This window comes from Pholis gunnellus, assembly GCF_910591455.1.
Source record: "Pholis gunnellus genome assembly, chromosome: 8".
NCBI classification, from domain to species: domain Eukaryota; kingdom Metazoa; phylum Chordata; class Actinopteri; order Perciformes; family Pholidae; genus Pholis; species Pholis gunnellus.
Genome location: NC_136534.1, coordinates 12582010 through 12605244, shown reverse-complemented (window position 1 = coordinate 12605244; position 23235 = coordinate 12582010). Strand labels below are relative to the sequence as shown.

The 23235-nt window shown below is 39.9% G+C and overlaps 1 protein-coding gene across 1 annotated transcript in view; it reads left to right on the top strand.

Moving 5' to 3' along the window:
• col14a1a (collagen, type XIV, alpha 1a) overlaps positions 1-23235 on the top strand; it is a 118239-nt gene that overhangs the window by 43360 nt on the left and 51644 nt on the right. The window contains exons 19-27 of the mRNA XM_079164983.1: positions 1284-1426; positions 3487-3619; positions 5221-5343; positions 8152-8301; positions 11120-11236; positions 14657-14803; positions 16538-16612; positions 19116-19255; positions 21748-21871. Coding sequence (XP_079021109.1) covers positions 1284-1426; positions 3487-3619; positions 5221-5343; positions 8152-8301; positions 11120-11236; positions 14657-14803; positions 16538-16612; positions 19116-19255; positions 21748-21871 — 1152 coding nt within the window. The remainder of the gene's footprint in view (positions 1-1283; positions 1427-3486; positions 3620-5220; positions 5344-8151; positions 8302-11119; positions 11237-14656; positions 14804-16537; positions 16613-19115; positions 19256-21747; positions 21872-23235) is intronic.

Genomic DNA, 23235 nt, shown 5'->3' with positions numbered 1-23235 from the left:
CAGTGAAAGTCTGAAAACTGAGTTTTTGGAATAATTAAAAAGGCTGCGTATCTTCATCCGCGTGTGTGTGTGTGTGTGTGTGTGTGTGTGTGTGTGTGTGTGTGTGTGTGTGTGTGTGTGTGTGTGTGTGTGTGTGTGTGTGTGTGTGTGTGTGTGTGTGTGTGTGTGCGTGTGTGTGTGTGTGGGGTTGAGGCAGAGGCGGATGAGTTGGCGATCGGAGCAAAGAAGTAGTTGTCAAGTGGTAGTAAATGTACGACGTAGTGTTTAATATTTACTGTCGCTCTTGACTCTGGTTATGTTTCTATGTTCACAGCTTGGGCAAATAGAATGAAGTAATCAGCAAACGTGTTACTAGTATTTATCATCCATATGTCACGGGGAATATTAATAACGATCTAACCAATTTCCCTGTTCTCATGTAAAAGCCATATCCAGAATATGATCATAACCGGGATAAGCCTCATAAACGAGTAATTCATGTCCATGTAAACACACTCATGGAGAGCTTAGAAAAGCTCTACTGTCGGTTCTGACTAAGGTTGAGAATGCAAAACTGAAACATTGATTGCGTTCTCCAGCAGGATTCACTTTATGAAGAAAGTTTGGAAGATGTTTTATGTTTTTATAAGTGTATTTACCAAGTTGGCTTCACCCAGAGACTATAGTTCAAACTTCATTATCTCAGAGGCGACCCGGATACCATCTGGATTGTGTTTCATATGAGGAACAGGCTAGCCTACAACTAACCCAGTCAGAGCAGCTTCTCCACTCAGGGCTGTGAAAATGTAAAAAAGGCAACAAACACACTTTATTTAATTCCCTGCTCACTGGAAACTTAAAAAAAGCACATTTGCTTTGTTCAAAACTCCAAGGGCTTCTATAAAAAACACAACTTACAGTGGCCAGCTCAAAGACAGCGAGTTACCTGTTTTCTAAAAATCAAGGCTTGTAGTTTCAAGCTGCATTATGTATGGAGCCCTCACACTGATTTCATCCACCCAGGCTTCAAACGTGTCTTCTTGGTTTAAAGCTGTTATCACGACTAATGAGACACAAACACCTTGTGTTGTTTCAAACTCTAATCTAATATCTAGCGTTCCTGAGAAAAACAATGCTCCATCTGGAAATGGATCATCCTGCACGTCAAAGCATTCTGAGCATATTGGCACTTTGACAGTAGCTGCTTTTCTAACCCATAATTTACTGAACCACATTAAGTGTGGATAAATTGTAACTGTGAATGTATGCATTACAAAGTCACTGTTGTTGATGTGGCGTCACAGTGGCACGTCTGGCTGTGAGAAACCTTCTGCTGAGTGACGAGACCACCCAGAGCATGGTGGCATCATGGAAGCTGGAAGACCCCCATGTGGAAAGCTACAGGGTCTCCTACGCCGGCCTCAGGGGCAACCATCAAGAGGAGTCTGTGAGTTGATCAAGTTGTGAGCCTGTAAAAATCAATTATTCACGAATAATTAAGTTCAGATTTAGAGGTGTCGGGGCATTTTTCGTAGTGGATCTATGGTTTTGTGCAGTGAGAGTTTTCTGATTTTGATTATTTCTCTCTTTTATAAGCAAAATATAGTCTCCCTCCTTATGTTCCTCTGTTACTTTGGGCATTGTAGCTCTCACACACATGCACGTAAACACACACAAATGTCTTCCCTTGTGAGTTGTGAACATGGATTATATGGAATAGACAGCACTGGAGTTGTATTCGGAGGAGATCCTTGTTATTTCACACCTCCAGCCAACTCGATGGCACTGCAACGGTCAGTGTCGGGTCATCTGCTCCAATCCAAAAACTGATTACACTTTTAGTCCCGGTCCACTCAGCTTCTCCGTCCGGATTCCTCTATCTGTGGTAAGAGCCCTTGAGCTCAGTGCCATGACCCTGATCGCTGATGCGCGCACACACACACACACACCACAAACACTTTCTCTCTCCATCTGTCCCTCTATCTCTTTGTCTTTCTGTTTTCCCTCCCTCCTGTCTTCTCTCTCGCCACCTCCCCTTACTTTCCTCTCCTCGCGTTCTTTTCCCCTGCCCCCTGTTTTAATTTCCCAATGTGGTGTCAGAGCTAGAAGATGGAGAGGCCAGGCTAAGCCAGAAGACATTCTATTATCTTTGCAGCAGCCATTTACCTCAGTGGAAGCAGAGATGGAGGGCAGCAGAGAAAACAGCAAAAGAAACAAAGGGAGGTGGAAAGGAAACAATAGCTAAACAAAATGGGAGAAAGGCTTAAACCCGTCCGCTGGCTGATAGCTAAAGGTCGTTTCAGGTTGTGCCTCCTTTTGAAGGTTTTGGTGCGTTTTGATGTGGATGTGTGTGAGAGACAGATAGCGGGCAAAGGAGACAGCATCAACTTTTTGTTTTGTGTTTATTTGATTATTTATGTATTTAAAATGTTTGTGTGTGTGTGCGCCTTCCTGCTTTGACACCGGCAGGCGTTTCAGCACCACAGTCAGAATGGACATCACCTTCCATCCCATTAGCCTGGCCTTCCTTTGACACACATTTTACTCTCCCCCCCCCCCCCCCCCCCCCCCCCCCCCCACTCTCTCTGACACACATGCAGGCCAACAATTGGCTGGGGATCAGTGCTGTTAGCGAGATAGAGAAAAGATAATCTCCCTGCTATTGTTAGCGTCGTGTTTTATAAAGCAGACAGATGGAAGTTAGAAGCCTTTCTGATGTGCATATCAAATAATGGTTTACAAAAGAAAAACAGTTTGTTTAATAAGAAGCAGGAGAACGTTGACTTGTATTTGGGACATACCTCACGAATCTTCTTCAGCTGATAGTTTACTCAGCTGTCACAAAAAAGATGTTGAATAAATGAACTGAACAGCCATCTGGATTTTTTTCAGTCAGTATAACAAATATTACTTTTGCAGGGAACTTTGTCTGACATTTTTGGACAAAGAAAAACCTAATTTATACAAAGGGAGCCTTTTAGAAAGATGCAGAGAAAGGACAAACTTCAACACTTATAAATTGAAACACAGCAGTAACCTAATGGGTTTTTTTCTCTGCTCTTTTTTGCCTCACTGTTGGCCTCAAAGGACTTTATTGACTAAACTGAAGTGAGCAGAATTCTTGAACAGTTGGTTCAGATCCCTGAAGGTATACGTAGCATTTTACAAACACTTTGTGTCTCACCTAATTAAGCCTGGCCTTAATCTTTACCTCCAAATGTCCCTATAAACCAGCAGAGAAGAGCAACAGATTCGCTGTGTAGTCTGCTATATGGTGCATGTATCCTGGGATGTGTGGTTGAACGAACGCACGCATGTGCGTTTTTGATTCTATTCCCCTTGTGTGTTAGTTAGTTAGTGTGCAGTTTAGTCCCAAGGGAGCAGAACTCATCATTGATTACAGTTCCCAGTACTACGCCTTCAAATTTGCCCTTAATCCATATATATGTGTGTGTGTGTGTGTGTGTGTGTGTGTGTGGGTGTGTGTGTGTGGGTGTGTGTGTGTAGGTGTTAGTTCCTGGTGTTCAGATGAGAGCAGTGCTTCAGCCTTTACTATCAGACACCCAGTACAAAGTGACAGTCACACCGGTGTACACCGATGGACAAGACGGCATCAGCGTCTCTGTGTTGGGTACCACATGTAAGCCTTGCACACACACACACACACACACGCACACGCACACGCACACACACACACTCCTATGAATTATTAACCAAGAGGGTCAACTCTGGGTTTCTCAATTTTCATTTTACAAAGATGCAGTTCCCCTTTTATGAGAACACGTCTGACAAAACAGAAAGCTAATGAAAATTTATTTTATTGCAGCGAGCAGAATGTTCATTTGCATTGCATTAATTTTATGATAATTTACGCTCCTGAAGGAATATATGAATAAAAGCGTTGACGAATACTGATGCGTTCTTAATTGTCTTAATGAAGGCCGTTCATAATTACAGCAGCTCCTTTACTTAATGAGACAATTAAATTATTTTGCTCAGCACTGATGGATTTTCCCAACCATTCTCTTGATTACCTCTAGCAGTAGTTGATTGTCCCCGTGTTGTACAGACAATTGAAATGTCAGACAAAATATGTCATTTTATTAGATGAGGATACTTTGATAACTAGCCACATTGCAAATAAAAATCTCTTCTCAGCTTTGAAAGCAGCACAGTCAGAGCCAAGCCACACTTGATGTACAGTGAGACACGATTCTCTATGTTCTGATGGAGGAAAACTGTCTTCTCTCCTAAATCAGGGTCTATAGAAATGTACAACCTCAAATTTAACCAATCCTTTCACTGTTTAGGCAAATAATGTTATTATGATTTATATTTCACTGAATGTTGAAAAGGATATAATTAACCCATATATCAACAAACTATATACAGATTGCCGTGTTTACTTTTTGTTTATTTTTTTTAAATTGTGAACAAAAACATCGAACAAAAGTCATGTCGAACCTTGATATTTTTGTGGTACTGATCAAAATGTGTCTGTAGTGCAGGATTAAAAACTGTCAAGTTTCAAAAGCTGCAATCAAAAGCCTCCTCAGACGGATTCTTTATTGAATAATTTAAAAAGCAAAATTTAGGAATATTTTCTCTTTTCCTGTTCATATCGTTGTAAATTGAATTTCTTTGGGTATTGACACTTTGATCAGACAAAAATATTTTTTAGACCAAACTATTGATTGATTAATCAAGAAGATAATTGGCTGCTTTGTTCAATAATTCATGTGATAAGTAGTATCCGCTGTGCTCTTCTTTAAGTAATTAAGACTGATGTAAATCATAATTTTGCCAATTTCAGGCTGTATTTAATTTAGGCAAACTTCTTGTGTAGTTTTTGCGTTCGTATCAAAACTTTCAAATGATATCCGGCCCTAAGTCATACCTTATACAGTACGAACACATGCAAAGGTGAAGGGTTCCTTCTGGAGTTTTAGACCTCACCTATTCCACTGATCAACAGGTGGTGGTAAGATAGCAAGATCTGCTGCAATGTGCCAGTAAAGGCAGGGACGAAGAGGACTGTATGATAGTAAACATGGATGTTTACATTGCAGGATTATAAATACTTTACAAAAAATCGTCTTTGCAAACGTTTTATGAGGAAGGAAAAGCACATGACACGTTTGCTAGACACAATGCATTAACACTGAAAGTAAACGTTATCGTGCACCTTTTAGTCACGTTCTGAAAAGCCCTTATATTGTGATGTTGTTTGTGTTTTGGCAGTGCCCCTCCTGTCTCCTGGAAACCTACGTGTGTCAGAGGAGTGGTACAATCGCTTCAGGGTAACCTGGGATCCACCTCAGTCGCCTACAGTGGGTTACAGGATTGTATACCAGCCCATCAATGGTATACGCACACACACACACACACTCACACAAAGGCAGAAACTAATGCTAATCCTAACATTATTTGTATTATCAAACAATAATCCCAAAATAAACCTTTAGGGATGACCTGTAAACTGTTGGCATTAAGGAGATTTTCCGTCAGTGTTTTTGTTTTCGGATGATTTTTGATAGTGTATTTAAGTCACAGAGTTTCTAGCTCATACAGGTACACCTTTATGTATACTTTCGTACACACACATACACAATGAAGCACAGCTGTTTGTTGTCAAACACAGGAGCATTTTTTTAATGTAGTGTGTGCTTTGCTTGGGACACGGGCTCGTCCAAACATACCAATCAGTTTTTGTTATGACCCACCAGCAACAAACCTGTGACAGGCCCAAAGTAGCTGAAAAATAAACTGCTCTCAAAGCTTTCCTGATGGTGACTTCTAACTTTTTCTTTTTAACAAGATGCCCGAGGCTTCAGAGAAAACATCAGCGATAAAGATCTGAAATAAAATATTACCCTTCCTCATTCATTCATCGTCTTGAAGCGTCCTCAAAAGCCCATTTTCACTGTTCTGCTGCTTCTCTAGTGCTAATTGTTTTATCCTTCCAACATGAGGATCCAGTCTTTTTGGTTTTCATGTCTGTTTTTAGTCATCTAAACACAATTACTGTGTTTTTGAGGATCCAGCTTCAAACAGACGGGCTGCATTAATTTGACTTTATGCATTAGGTTGAAGGAAAACTAATTTCACCAGACTGCTGTTTTCACAGTGAGAATGCTGGTAAAAGTGTGTGTATGTGTGGAAATGCCTACACACACACACACACACATACAGCTACAATATACTTAATATAAACGTAAACCCACTTCATCAGGCAAATACATGAAATGCATTCATACCTCCACGAACACACATAGCACATATACACATACACACAGTCTGTTTTCTGTTAAACAATGTTCCAGTGGGTGGTGTTTTGTAAAGATAATTGCTGCTCCTCCATTATTTATCTGTTTTTGACTTTTCTTCTTATATTGGTTTTGTTCTTTTTTTAGATTTAGCACCTTATTGTATGTATGCAGGATTATTGTTTTGTCAAGCACTAGTTGTTTGGGAGCACTGAATTGATGGACGTTTTTTATTATTATTTCGTGTGTGTGTGTGTGTTTACACCTCGGTAACTTAGTTTAGTACAGCCGGCTCCTGCAGGGATGGAAACACTGCCACAGTACAGTAAGGCTGTGAATGTGTGCATGCATGTATGTTTGTGCAGGTGTGTGGGAACAGATTTACCATCCAAAGTTCTCAGTAATTTTTTTCAACAATGAGTTTTTGATTTCGGGCAGAGGCAGACAGAAGCATCTTCTCATTTCTGGCATGGCAACCTTTCATTTTGGCAGCTGAAATTACAACTCCCTGATTTTATCAGTTGTAGCTGGCTAGCTAATTAAGCCAGTGTTAAAGTTGGCTCCATACAATGAATCATTGACAAATTGAAACTAGAGCTGTATGTCCCAAGCAAAAGTGTAGAAAACAGCAAAATAGAGAAAGGACATTGTTCTTTTATTGCAGTGCGATTTAGTCTGACTTCATAAGTATGATGAGGGAAAACGTAAGATGTGACCCTATTATGTGGATGTCCAATCTCTATTTCTATAGAGAAAGCTGAGCCCTCCTGCTTGTGGAGCGAGCAGTGGCTGCATTACGCGCGGGCTACTGACACCCAGCCAAAACATAGTGTAGCCAAGGGTTATGAGATGTGCCTATACTTAAGCAAGTAATAAAAAAAAAACAGGAATGCTCCGAGTCTGAACCACTGTGAATCAAGACGGCAACAACTCTTTATTATTTTCCACATTGTCAATGGCAGCAATAAACAATAAACACCCACCTTAAATTCACTTTGCTAATAAGGCAAATCAGCAAAAAAGCTTACAGTAGCATTAGGTGACAATACTCACCCACTGGTCCTCAGCCCTCTCAGCCCTGCTGGTCTTGGTTGTGCGTTCCAGTTTGTCTTCAGGATCCTGATGAAGGTCTCCAGCAACTCTGTTCAAGTGAGGAGTAAAACTTTCATGCATAGTAACCCACACATGGGCCGTCTTGGGGTTGGCGCCAACGACAGCATCCAACTAAAAATGCCCACGCTGACATTCATTGTAGCACACTGATTTTGTCTCTGTTGGCATTGGAGGGCAATTTGAGCAAAGGTACCACCAGTCGACGTTTGCTCTCGGCAGCTCAGATGATGGAGGGCCCCCGGTGGCAATATCCTCCCTACTGCAGCCGCAGCCTGCATTCATTATCCATAATAGTCTATGCATGATTCGCTAGACCACGTCTCCTGTCTACCTAGAGAAATAACAGATGAAATAGCCTGTAGTTCCTCCTAGCCTCCAACTACATCACTGTCACCTCAAATGACGCCACTAGATGCAGGAAGAACAGCAGATTTTGCAGCTGCGAATTTAAAACATCCACATAAACGTGGCAAATGTTCCCTTTAAGTCATTCTAACATATCCAATACTGGCTTATGTATGTGTTCACTTTTAACTTTAGCTTCATAAGAAAAAGTTTTAAGGATTAACCGATGTGTTCGGAAAATGTAATACCATCTCAGGTAACAAGTTTCAATTCTAAATGGGATTATAATGTTTTTGCAAAGATTCAAATACATTTTTAAAGATAAAAATCCCGGTAAACTGGATTTGATTTGCAGCGTGTTTTCTTAAAAAGAATAACTCTTATCATTCTCTGTTTTCCTCTGTCCTTCCTGTCTGTGCTCATGTTTACATGCGTGTGTCTTTCAAAGTTCCAGGACCAGTTTTGGAGACAACTGTGGGTGAAGATGTGAACTCCATGCTGCTTCTGAATCTACTAAGTGGGACGGAGTACAGTGTTCAATTGACGGCTTCTTACCCTACAGGACAAAGTGAACCGCTGCTAGTGAATGCCAAGACATGTAAGCATTCTCATTATACATCTGTAAAGACCACTCACACTTTGTTGTTAGAACTGTTAAATGGTGAATATGATATCTTCACTGACTTCCTCACTTGGCCCTGTAGACATTGTATTGGCTTGACTGTAAATAGATGAGGCTATCTCACTGTTTGCAGAGACAAGTTTGCTGAGGTCAATAATAATAAAAAAAGGTAACAGCAGCAGCAGAAAAGCAAACTAGTTTAAGGAAAATGGGAAAGGAACAACATGCATATTAACTGCCTGCTGATACCATACACTCTAATTTCCATTGAGACTTCAGCAAACAGACAAATAGAAGACAGAGAGAAATTAATATTCCCAAGTCAGCCAATGAGAAAAATCCTTTTTGCATCAAGATTTGGTATCAGGAGGTGCAGTAAGATCTAATGCAGGCTTGAAAGTGTCTCACATCTAAAACAAATAGACTGTCAGAGAAGGAGGAAGTGAGTGAGAGAGAGAGCAATATTGACTATTAGTAGAGAGCGAGAGAGAAATGTGTCTGTAGTGAAGAGATATGTGTCCATGCATGTATGTATGCATTCACTCTTTACACTAAACCTACTCTGGCAGGCTCTCAGAAGAGTGCTGTGTCACTATCCATCACCCAACATGTTCTTCTGTGTGTGGTTTTCAAAAAACTGCTGCATCATTCTTTACTTTAAAATCTACTGTTGTCTTTAGGGCTTACTGTCTGATTGGCCAGAAGGGACTAGTCAAATGACGGATCATCAAATGGGATGAGAGCAAACATACACGAATTGAATAGCTCATGAGTTCCTCCTGCACGTTAATACACACAGAACAAGAGATTGCAATCTGCCTTAACTTTATTATAAAAATGTTGAGAAATCAAATTTAACAACTAAATGTAGAGGGATTCATCACTTCACATTTTGTATTAATTTGTGCTCCAGTGATGGGCTATTCTTAATCTGTTCTTTAATCGTCCAACTGTAGGATGAGTGACAACTCCCTCACACCTTCCTGTGTCTGTAGTTCTCACAATGAAAGATGCTTTCATGGGAAGATAAAGATCAAATATGAGGCATTGACATGTAAATGGATCAGCCTTCCACATTTAAATGTCAATGTGGCACTTGAAGTTTGTGCCTTTCTGACCACATTACCAAATTTAGTGAGACTTCATAAGCCTAATTTCTATACATACGGTGCAAAATAATATGTATGTCTAATAACATTACCTATATTTTTGTATTTTCAGATACTCTCCTCCCACACTGTTTTAGTCCTATCACATCTCTGTCAGACAAAAGCAATTCACAGTTCCCTGATAAATTTCAGGCTCATCAGATTTCCCCATATTACACAGGGTGTATTTAGATTCATTGTCCATATTTGTACTTTCCACTGGAGGAACGCTGATTTATTCAGGGGGATGCCTTGAGTCATTTCTCATCCTAATAAGGGAGATACAGTAACATATTTCCCTAGGCACACTGGATTCATTGCATCCTTACCATGGGAGCCAGCTGGCGTGTTTACACCAATAAATTACACATACTAGCATGTAGCATAAAAAAGGTAATTATTGGCACCTTGAGGGCCATTGAATGAAATTAAACTGTTTCGCCCAAATAAAGCTGTATGCAGTTTGTATTGTACAGTAAAAATGTGTTTACCCTGGGACCACTGACGGGTGCTTGGTCAATTTTTGGCTCAAGAAACTTTGTAGAATAAGCACAACAATGAAAAGACTGTAAAAGCAATACGTGACGAGAAACGGGCAGACATAAAAGGAAGATATTTTGGTGGAAACTAAAACCAACATTATTAGTCAACAGTATATTGGGGGCAGAAAATATTTGGCCAGTGCAATCACGGCAATCAAGCCAAATGCAGAGCTTCGTGTTGGTTATGAACCTGCTGTTTTCCTGTGCAAACATGCTAAGTTGATTGTTTTATTTTTGCACTGCCAGCCTGACACAGTTTTCACATCACTTATTGTGTGTACACATGTACACACACGACATGATACATGATTACATATGTCCGTATTCATGTGTTTACTTCTGTACATGGTAGTGTGCATTTTGCATGTTTGTGTTTGAGCATTGTCTGTATCCTTGCATATCATTGAGTGATATTATGGGTTGAAATATGCATTATTCACAAGTATTTAAAATAAGACACCTGCCATATGGTCCCCGTTTAAAATATCCATTTACTGGCGCCAGAGCCCAAGTTTATTTTGTACCATCAGCATATTCTGATAACGAGAGAGAGAGAGACAGAGGTTTCCTATGGTACACTGAAATCTCACCACTAAACAAGCTTCAGCTATTCAAATAGCTTGTGGTGTTTTGCATTTTGCTGCATCATGCGTCATTGGTTCTCCACAATGCAGAGAAACACCAAGCCTGACTAATGTTGTTACTTTGTGATCTGTTTTAACATTTAGGCAGCTGAGTGTTGTAACTGTAACTGTCAGTATACATACACTTACGCCATTTCCACTTTGTATGGTACACTGGAAATTTTTCAGAAGCCCAAAAAGAAGATGTTCATGTTTTTCTTGTCTCTTTTATGCCGCTCTAACCTTCTATTTAAGAGACAATAAGGAAAGAGAAAAGTTTACGGTTGGAAAATGTGAAAAGGTGCCACGGCTTATCAGAAACAGTTTTTGACACTGATGTTAAACTGCTGTTATAACATATTTAATGCATACAGCTGTCATCCCTTTTCAAAGATCACAAACTCAAGTGACACACAACAACAAATTAAAGCTTTTCATGTTTTAACGTGTTGTTCCTGTCTTCCTGTCTCTCTATCTCCAGTGTTCCTCGGTGTCTCTGGTTTGTCGACCTACCAGATGCGTCCCAACAGCCTTTGCGTCCAATGGCAGCCCCTTCTACGTGCCACGTTGTACAGAGTCTCCATACAGTCTACACTCAGTAAGTCCATTTACCGACAGTGTTTGGGGTTATCCATGTGTATGTGTGTGGGCCAGTTCTCATGTCTGTTCTCAAAAGTGGTGGTGATTTAGTGCTTTCATTAGTTTTTTTGTGTGAGAATGTGACACCAGACAGGCAGCTCACTCCAAGCAGTAACTTGATTGACTCGCTTGTTTTGAATTCAAATTAAGTGCAACTAGATCATCTTGCTGAAATATGGTCTGAATCACACCTTTTAACTGCAGTTAAAAAACTAAATATCTCCAGACAAAAGTTTAATTCAGAGTTAGCTCTTGGAATTGACCGAGAACACATGCACTGTCACACAGGCAACAGCTGTTCTCACCAACATTTCGGTGTACACCTCCAGTCCTTCCAACATGTTTCAATGTTCCACGTTGTGAGAAACAAAACGTTTGCCAGCAAAGTGACTGGAATACAATTCAGTCAGTAAATCAGAGGTTTTACTCGAGCTGTGATAGCTGGTTGCTGGATTGAACTCCAAATTGTCTCAGGACTCTCTGGTGGTGTGTGTGTGTGATGGTTACATCACAGTCATCTGGATTCATATTGATATGCGCCTCTCAGGAAATAAACATTACATATGTCATTTCCAGTTGGCAGTGCTGTTCATTTTAGAGGATATTCATCAATCTCTCCGTTTACAGAAAGGAAGGGAAAAATGATATGCACACGATCTCTCCCCATATAAACGTCATGGGAGGAGACTGCTTTGAGAATTGCTCATGTCATCACGTCAGAAATGGAATGAATAAAGACAGAGAGTATGACCTTTAGAAGCTGTTTAATGCTCAGCTTACTCGGTTAATAAACGGGAAAAATGGAGACAGTGGAAGAAAATAAGGAAGGAGCTTTTAAAAGTAAGAAAGACATTAGAAAAAATACAGACCAAAATCTGTTCAATCGAAATCAATCAGCAAAAAAGAAAGCAATCGATCTCAATGTCACACATTGAATCAAGTGTCTAAAATATAAAAACCTTAATAAAACCAACCATGTCCTGTCGGCAAGAGAGTATTTTGGCGCTGGTCCACTTACAGTGAATACCTTCGTGTTCAAGTTTTATTTTTATTTGTCAACAGAGGGCAGTTGGTTGTACAGCAGGGGTTTATATAAAATATAAAGAATGCTGTCACTGTTTCAACAGAGACATAAAGATATTCTTTCCTGTATAGCAGTCTTCACAATGTTTGTTTGCATTATGCAGCCATCTGTTGCAAATATGTAGATTCTTGGTTCTCTGGGAAAGTTTTACTTGGTGTATTTCTGCTCATTCTTTTTATTGGTTAATTTTGTCCATGAAAAGAAATGTATTGCGTCTGTTTATTTTTTGAATGTCAGCATGTATCAAAGGGTCACAGGAAGCAGAAACCGATGCAGAGTCGATAGGCTTTACGCGTACACAAATACTTCAATGCAATACAGGATGTATGTTTTCTGCTTTCAGTTGATATTGACATTGTACCACCTGCATCAATGTTCAGTAGCTGAGGTTTTCACAATGATAGGTGGTCTGTGGCAAAAATATTGGCCTTCCTCATTCATTTCAATGAGACCACTGTGTTGGTGCAGATCATGTCACAGACAGCTCTGGAAAATAAATAGGATAATGTTGTAGAAAGGGATATTTCTCTATTATTTCTGTGGCACAATTATTCCTGTGGGTCATTTCTAGGTCGAAAATAACAAACGTCCCTGCTCGTTTCTCGCAATTGAAGTGTTCCTTCCAAAGAAAGACTAGTTACATTTTGGGGATTATGCTGATTTATGATTTGATTTACTCTCATGCCTGTGTGCTAACATAAAGTATGAAGCTAGAGCTAAGAGGTGATTTTAGCTTAATCTAGGAAGTTACCTGCAGCCAGCCGTGAAATAGTTATATCATGTAACTAACCCTATAAAACTAGATATAAGGTTAATTAGTCAAATTTAGTGTCCTTTTGGACAGAGCCAGCTACTTCCCACTGCTTTCAGTCTTTACACTAAGCTAAGCTAATCATCTTCTGGCTCTAGCTTCTAAGATCACTGGTATCAGAGTGTTATCGATCTTCTAATCTAGCCTTCATCAAAAATGCAAATAGTTCCCAAACGTCAAATAAATCCTTTAAAATAAGTCTGTCTCGTACCGTAGACGTATAGCTCTAGATAGTCTTCAAAAAGAAAATCAATTAACTTTGTCACTCAGATCATCAGTTGAGCATTTCAGTCACTTCACAGCAAGTTTGAATACTAGTGACACAAACCTGCTCTGCTTTAAAATGGATTTGCCTGACAGAGCTTCAGTAGATGATTGGAAGTTAGTGTTGATTAAAATAAAAGTGAGTGTTGCCTGGTGAATGTAGAGATTAGCAATATGAATAAAACAATTTCTACTTGAAGGAAACAGTAAGTGACGCTTGTCCACATTTCATTGCCTTTTACTGTCAGAAAAAAGACAGGAAGAAGGAGAAAGACTTGTCTCTTTCGACTTCCTTCCCTCCCTTATTTTTCTATTTATCTCTGTCTCTCCCTCCCTTCTGCCTGAGCAGCGACTGGATATTCTAGCTGGAGTTTAGAGATTTTGTTTAATCCATGCAGAGCCAACCAGCTGCTTAAACACCTTCTCAGATGGAAAAGTACACACTCTGTGTGACAGCAGTTTCCCGAAACTTTGTTATCTATGGCTTGGTACCTGTGTGGAGGAAGAGAGATTTCGTCCCTCCCCAAGATGAAAGACACGTTAGGAAATAGAATTAGACTAATGAAACTGACAAATGGCAGCTATTGGTGCATGTGTATGTGTACTCCTAGTTTCAAGTTTGTCCCATATATGGCTTTTTTAAAACAAACACTCATGTGTTGCAAAAGTGTTTGCCGTCTGCAATGCAAAATAAATTGACAAAAGGAAAGGAATCCATAAATGTGAATCTTTTCATTTTTCATGGGATATAATGAGGTTTTCCTACAGCGATTTTAAACTACATAGTTATCTAGTTTTTTTTAATTGTTGAAGTTAACCTTTTCTTTGGTGCATTCATCTGTTATATATCTGCCAGATATTGGATAGTTTGATGTATTGCAGTCGTTTTCAACCTGGTTTGTTGTAAAGTTTTGTAATAAATAAAGCTGAAGTCAAGATTTTCACATCAACTATGAATTTCCAGGTGACCTGATGTGCTTTGGCAGTTAACCTTGAATTAAAATTACCTGTCTGCTCCAATAAAGCTGCTTAGTATCAAACCATGAAAGAAAGTGATACTTAGCAGCTCTCAGACTTGATGCAGAAAATGGCTGAAAAATATAAAATGTACTCTGCAAATACAGTAAATGTGAAACAGGAGCTTTAGAGCGATTTCAGCTTGTTTGGATTTTATGACTCTTGGTTCATTAAAAGTATTTATTTTTGTTCTTTGCTTGCAGATGGTCAGAGACAGGAAGTGAGCCTGGGAGGTGGTGCATCCCGACAGTGCTTCTATGACCTCACTCCCAGCAGCCAGTACCAGATCAGTATTCACACCCAGATGCAGGAAATGGAAGGACCTTCTGTTTCCATCACTGACATGACGCGTATGTTACAAATGTTTTATACATTGGTTACTGTCCATGCGTAATGTTCTAATGTCTGCCTTTGCACTCAGGACAAAAGCAGTGGAAAATCTTCAAGTTTTGAGTTTCTTTTTTTTAAGACGTTTTTGAATCACAGTCAACCCTTTTATTCCACACATCTCTTGTCCACTGTCACTCACTCCTTTCTTTATTCATTCTCAATTTTCTCCCCATAATTAATTTACTCCATAATCCTTCCAATCTCTCTTTACGTCTCTCTTTCCATCTGCCCCCTCCCCGTAGACACCTTCTGCCATACATCTGTCTCACCTCTGCAGCTTTCTCCTCTGTCTTCAGTAGTAGGTCTCTCTCTGTCTTCCTCTCGCTCCCTTTCTCTCTCTGAGCACATAAAGGCTGCTGTTGCAGTTCATTGGTCAGCTGAGGAGCTGAGGAGAACCGCACAGCTTCAGGAGTGCTCAGCTCACAACCAGGGTTATAGATTGATGGATAGATGCATACACACACGCACAGATTCTCCGACTGATGTTGATTCACAGATTCTGAGTTGACAGCGGTGAACTAAATTCAACAAGAAGAGCTACAATTTGATTTCAGCAACGGGTCATAGACAAGTGTAGAATTCAGATGCTTAATCGAGAGAAAAATGTAACAAAAGTGAACTATGCAAAATAGTTCCTTTCAGATTGCTAAATTATTATATAGGTTTTATATTGTTTTTTTTATTAATTAGTAATTACTGATGCATTGATATGTAAACTGAATTTTGGAGCAGAGCTAGCTTTAACTTCTTCATATACTGTAAGGTAGTTTATGTTAGAACAATACAGTATATTTTATTAGACTATCGCATCTTTATATGTCTGCAGAGTAATCATAGCTTGCAGACAAATGTAGTTGAGGAAGTAGCATGAAATATAAATTCTAAGTAAGAAAAAGGTACCTCAAAATTACTCAAGAACAATACTTGTAAATGTACTTTGTTACCTTCAAATACTGCCCACAGATACATTGGTAAGATGATGATTGAATCAAACAAATAATCTACCAATTGTCACTTTCTGTCACCAGAAAGTTACCGTTGAAGCTGAAGAAACATTTGTTGAGGTAGTTTGATCTACTTTCATGAAGTATGTGACCCTTCTGTGGCCAGTCACGGATGTTTCCAAGATGATTTACTTGCTGTACCCTGGTTTGACAGAATTCATTGCTTTCTGCAAAGTAATTGGCTTTGGCACTGAGACAGACGTTAACCTGGGGGCTGTTTTGACTCTTAAAAAAATACCCTTTGGTCAGACAGATACTAGACTGATAAATACACTCCTACTTTCCCCAGCTTATATAGGGAAGGAAAAAGAGATATATAGAAGGAAAGGAGAAAGATAAAGTCTGATTGCTGTATCCCAGTGATGGAAAGAAAGTAAAATACTGGAGCTGGATCGCTTATGTACACATATAGATTCTAAATATTGCACTTCAAATCTTTCAGAAGTCCAGAACTCAGCTGTCGGAGGAAGGAAGAGTATTAGGAAACTTTCAGTTCGATAGAATCAGGCTACTGCTGTGTGTGTGTTTGTGTGTGCGTTTGCTCGAGCGTGCGGGTGTGCGTGCGCGCACGTGTGTGTGTGGTCGGGAACATAAACCTGATGATGGTGCCACGTCTCACTGCCATCAGGATCGATGACCTTGTCTTGTTTCCCCATGTGTGTGTTTGTGTATCTGTTTGTGTGTGTCCAGTGCCAGCGCCCACTCAAGCTCCGACTGAACTCCCCACCACAGAGCCCCCTCCCACCATCCCACCTGCTAAAGAAGGTGAGCAGGAAGCCTAACACAAAAAACACACACTCGTATTATTATTCTAGTGTTGTACAATAGTTTACTTTGTATGGTAACTGTAGTGACCCGACACAATAGTTCATCAGCTCTTGAAATGCATTTTAGTTAAAATCATACAAAGCCATGTAGCCAAATTTGTAAACTATCACAGCTGTCATACTGCATATGTGTCGTCAACAGAAATGCTGTACAATTTTAAGAAACAGATTGTAACCAAGTATACAGAGCAGTTGTCTTGCTCTTAAATTTAAAACAATCATAGATACTACAATTGCCAATGCAAGCTTTACAGCTCTGGCATGATTTTGAAACAGGAAACACAGGTTTAAAACAGCATTATGCCACTCTGTCTGTACTGATTACGCAGCTGTGAACTGTGTTTCAAAATATCAACGGTGACCTGGAAGTAACTTTGGGGGCACTATAACTAAACAAGGAAAAATAAAAAGAGAATACTTGAATGTCTCACACGGGAAGTCTACTAGACTTTAACTATACTCCACAATGACTTTATTGTGTGAACTATACACCGACCACTGTGGGCTGCAGCTCATGCCAAAATAAAGTAATGCTACTCTAATTCTGGTTTATTAGCTTAATACCTCAGGCTCAGCAAAGCTAACCTGAGCGCTCCCAGCGAGCTTCCGCTTCGGTGCAGTTTCAGTTTCTCCCCCAAACACCACTGCATTCAGTCCAAAAAGCACACTGATTAGGAACAGAAGAGGTTACAAGTTCATAGTGCGACCCTCCACCTCATACCCAGAAGATACTCCTCTGTCCTGTCTGATGGGCTCAGTAAAAAGAGCACAGCAAACTCCACAGACATGAACCGACACACCTGCTGAGCCCGTCTGTTAGTGTTTCTGTCTAAGTCTCTGACCTTTATCAGACCGATGCCTCCGTCTGCAGTGTCAGGCAACCTTTCCCAGCCGGCTTTTAGGGAATCATGTACAACAATTGACTTACTTACTTTTATTACTGACAGTACAAGTTATATGTATTTATGATAAATAAATGTATTGTTATCACTATAGCTCATTTCAACTTGCTATCTGATTCCCCGCCTTCTGCAGTAATTTAAAAATAAGATGCGGTCAAAATGTAAAATGTGCAAAACACACATGTGCAGCAACTTGCTCTTCTGAATTGCTAAGTCAAAATCAAGGGGCCAGGGTACAGAGGGAACAATACATTTAAAGGAGCAGAAGCAATGGTCACATTTTCTGGCCCAAAAAAGTGTGAAGAAACACCAGGCATGACAGGTGAAGATGAACGTGGTAAAGTTGAGGTGCTAGGATTCAGAGCAAAGGGTGGAAGTGGCGGTGGTTTTGCTAGAGTGGGTGTGGATGAAGTCCCGATCTTGAACGTTTTGTCCCCCTGTCCATAATTGCTAATGGCAGGTCTGTTACTTGGGACAGCACAATGGCAGGGGAAAGAGAAAGCAAAGGTAGTAAGAACAGCAAGAGGAAGAGAAGGAAACGGGGCAGAAGAACAGGCAGAGATCTGCAGACAGAAAGCAGAGGGGAATAGACAGAAACAGAGACACATAATGGGAAAGACACTGTGGTAGCAGCAGAGAGAAAGTAGTAAGAAAAATATCCTGTATAAAAGCAGAGATAGAGAGAAATAATGGTGATGAGAATTGAGACTAAAGACAGAGTTTCAGTAAAATCACAGCTTTTATCAGAATCAGCCACATAACAATGTGTAATCAAAACTCTCTCCAGCTGACCTTTATCTTGACATTTCTGACAAGCATGAGATCTTCACTTATGAAATTCGTAAAAAATATACGATAATAGCATTTGTCTCTAACAAAAAGCAGTAACAACAGTAAAGCAGACGTTTTTCATTCATCTCTCCTCTTTTATTTTGTTGCGGTTAGATTTAAAACCTTTCCTTACAAGCAGCATTGAAGGTTTTCCCCTGGCTTTCATTGAGGCTGACATCTTCATGAACGCACTTTGGAATGTAACGAAGAACTGGAGTTTGAAAAGTTGTTAAAACCAACAAACACCTTTACTGCAGTAAAGATAAGGCTACTGGGAACCATATGGAAACCTGCGAAGAATAAGTAGACTCACCGCCGGACCAGGAATATGAATGAGCAGCTTACAGACGGAGATGAAATAGACAAACACATTGGATATAGCACAATTTTGTGGTTTTAAAGTCTGAATTTTAGAGTGTGCACTACACTTTTAGGCTTAGAAACTCTATAGTGGGCAAATTAATCTGAGGACCCAGCCTTTGGATATTTACCCTTTTGCAGCGGATGTACATTTGCAGTGCTTCATACTATGCATATTTACTCAGAGTTTGAATATATTAGGCAGTCAGTTAACATTCAAGTTATGCTTTGTCCTCTGCAGACCTTCATTCTTTATGAAGTTACTTTTTTTAAATTCAGGGACAAAATATGTGCTGACTAAATCTATATACGTCTCCTGTCCACCTGTCTTGCTGTCTGTCCGTCTAGTGTGTAAGGAGGCCAAGGCTGACCTGGCATTCCTGGTCGATGGTTCCTGGTCCATCGGAGACGACAACTTCATGAAGATCACACGTTTCCTGTACAGCACCATGGGGTCACTGGATCTGATTGGACCAGACGGTACCCAGGTCAGTCACGTGACCACAGCTACGTCATTTATTACACAAGAGTGAAACAGTGATGAACAAGTTTTACTTGTAATTTGCCTCCCTTTCCCCAAATGCATCATTTCAAAAAATTAAGATAGTTAGAATTCAATCTTGACCATCTGGGTCTAAATAATGCTGCTGAGAATCTCCTTGGAGTGCTGCTATTCACATGTATCACTAGTTGTTTCTGGTGCCTAGTCTAAATGTCTGTATATAAACTGTCAATACAGTAATTTTCACTACAGTACCATAAGTTATCCAACAGGAATCCAAATGTGCCTGCTTTTAATTTTTGTTCACTCGTAATAATTCATTCTTTGTTATAGCACTTTCCTTCTGAAAAATGCATGCTCACAGGAAATTGAATGTACAGTAGATTCTGGGAATCTAGCCAAAAGTAACCACACTTAAAAACCATAGAAATGATGAAATAAAGACATTATATGTCATAGTGTAGTCTGTGGGTAAAGAACCCATTGACAGAAGAGAGAAGGTTGTGAGAAATATATATTTGCTCATATTAGAATGTATTTTTGTGTGAATTCCCTCTAAAAAGAAAATTACAAACCTCTGCAATTTTAGCTGGGCTTTGTAATATTTCGTGGTGTTTTGCAAGCACAACAAAGTGTCTAACGTATAATAAAATTCACATATTTCCCCGATGCTACCCAACTGCCTCGTCGTCTGTTCCCCATATTTCATATTATGCAACCCATTTCACTTTCAACTACTCTACAGAATAGAAAGGGAGAAAAAAGTTGTAATATATTTTGTAAAACAGACTTTGATTCAGGGGATAATGGAATAATGGAGACAGGATTCTGTACGTCCATAATGAAAGGATGGAGAGTGATTTAACGTCACGGATGACTCTCTCAAGCTTTCTGTAACCTGTGAGCTAGTACATCTTTTCTCTGTAAACAGATATAGAAATGATGCACGTAACAGAAAATAATGAAATAGATAATGGAATCTTAACCAACCTGAGTTTGTCCTTTTGACCCATGTGGACTCATGGCTCATTTATTGTTTGAGGAAGGCTGCTGCTGTTGGCATGAATTGATTCTGGAAGGATGCTTTGGAGCAGAATTTCACAGAATTTTCTTTGGCTGTCCCCTGACAAATCAGCATGACCACAGCCTGGTATCTATAGAAAAGTTTAAAGAAGTGAGGAGGAACTTTAAACCCTCAGTGAGTCAATCTTTACTTTCTGGAAAGACTTTCTTTTTAGGTGCTGCGTAGTATTTGATTAACTCTTGCTCATCTTCTGCCATTGTGCTTTGTGCCAGAAAACATTACTTTCCTTGGAGGAATGGTGATTAAGTCTAGATGCATTAAAAGCTTAAAACAGTTCAGATGGTTCAAGGCAGCATTGACTAATATCTATCAACTTGATTCTTAGTATATAATCCACCATCAGCAATACTTTGAATGTAGAGTGAATATTACCATCCTCATTGCCTCAGAGCGTTTCTCATGTATCAGGTTCATAATACCAGGCTCGAACTTGAGGCAGTAATTCTCTATTCTCATTGTGAACTAATTTCTTTGTGCTTCTTGACTGCATGGCTCCCCCACACTGTCAGCAGAGCTCAGCTGGTTCATTTGTCACACTGTAGAGGTGCTTGCTTGCTAAACCTTTTTCTTTCATTTGCGTAATGTCTTATGTTACGCAGTTTGCTACCCTTGGTGTGCCCCATAACCCTCTGGCAGTAGGCTACCAAGAGCAGAACGCTGGCTGTAATGTGAGAGAGTTGGCTCTACAGTAAAGAGAGAGTTGGCTGGTAAATGTAGTCCGCCCTCAGCCAACAACAGCACCATTAGCAGTCTGGAAGTAGTGATAGTTGTTCTCCACTCTTAGAGTGAGCCAATTAGATTGATTCTAGCACAGATATATATATATATATATTTATAGATAGAGAGAGAGCATAGATGCAGAAATGTTAGGAGATAATGAGGTATGAATAGGTTTTTAGACTCTAAGCGCAGACATTTGGCTTCATAGTATTCACATACTGCCACATCAGCTTTGTACCTTCTTGTTTTCATGTTGGAGGAAGTGCAATTGAACCTGCACATGCAATTCAGTGCTAATGTAACTGTTAGTGTGAGCAGATGATAACTGAAGCTAGCGCCGTGAGTCTAAACCCACCTGTAACTCATAGTGGCCACGCCCTTACTTATTATCAACCTTCAATATAACGGGATAGTATTATAAAAACTCACCCCCGTAGAGTTATCATGAAGGCACCAGGCTGTAAACATGTTTATTTCTGCTGTATAATTGGGCATTTTACCATGGGGGTCTATGGGGATTGACTCACTTTTGGAGCCAGCTTCAAGTGGCCATTAGAAGAACTGCAGTTTTTGACACTTGGGCGTTATATTCATTTGTCAACACTGGAGGTTGCCGCTTGAACTGAACTTATTTCGCTGTATCTTTCTGTCTGTCCGTCTCCGCCTCGCTGCAGGTGGCCATCGCTCAGTTCAGCGACGATGCCCGGACAGAATTCCAGCTGAGTTCCCATGGCAACAAGGAAGCGCTGTTGGAAGCTATCCAGAGGATCAGATACAAGGGAGGAAACACCAAGACAGGTCAGAGCAGTGTGTGATGTAATAGTAGTTCACAAAAGAGGTCAATTCAGAAATTTACCGAATTACAAATTAATCTCTCGAGTGGCATTAGTAGCTGTTCTGGAGCTTTTGATCGTATCGCACGTTCTTCCTCAGCAGATAGAGTTTGCCCATTTGTCGTGGAGTTGTGTATGTTTTTTCAGAGCCCTTCTCATTCCATGTTGGCTTGAGATTGACACGTAATTATTAACTTTGGAAGCAGCAGTTGACGAAACAATCTCACCGCAAAGTTTATTAGCAGCTTATCTGGAGCGTTCGCTCACTTGTGCAAAATTGTATTACAACTGGGCCGACTATTTGTTGACAAAGATTGTCTGATCCAATCGAAACTCCAAATTGGCTACTAATAGAACTTGTGGTAAGATTGTTTTGACAACTTATTATTATTATTATTATTATTATTATTATTATTATTATTATTATTATTATTTCTAAGGTCAAGAATTAACTTTAAACCTCATTTTACAAGAAACTATTTTGAGAAGTAAACTTAAAGAAATGTGGAATATCTCTATGAAAATGCCAGTTTTCCCCTATTTCAGGACACTACTTGAAAATGTCACATACTGCAGAGAGGATTAACTTTAATGTGGGATTAGGATGCATAACAAGCAGTTTGGGGTTGTGAATCTGTTATAAAGCTCTTGTAAAATCATCCAGCTGTGCGAGTACACACAAGGTGAATGTCAGTAACCTCTAAGCGTTGATGTGGCTTTACAGGTAATGCTGGTTGTTCAGAGGACTTTAACTCTCCTAGTCTCGGTCATGGCTCAGTGTTCAGAGTAATTGTGTCCTTGAGCTTTGTTATCAGCTTCAGAGCTGAACACACTATCATTTGATCGCACTTATCCCTTCCTTTCCCTTCTTACTCCTCTTTCTTCTTCTTGCCTCTCCCCCATCTCCTCTACTCTCTTGCCAACCTCCCACTGTTCTCGCCTTCCTCACTTTATGGCCTCTTTGTTTTCCTTTAACTTGTCCTCTCTTCTTCTCCCTTTACGTTGTTTTCCGTCTTTTCCTCTGAGCATTCCTCATTTTTTAGCCCCTGTTTTTCATCTTCTGTTTTAACCTCGTATACACCTACATCTACGTTACTGTCTTATAGTTTAACAGGTGGAAACGGGTGGTGTTTTAGCTGACAAGGCAGTGTGCGTGTGTGTGTGTGTGCCTGTGGTCTACAGCAGAACAGAAAATAAACCATGACATTTCATCTTCCCCACACAAAGGGAATGAGGGGGCAGCAAGCTCTCACAAGGTTAGGCTAATGCTCACAGAATCACAATGTCTCCCTCTCCCCTATTTTCTTTGTCTCTCACCCACACGAGCTT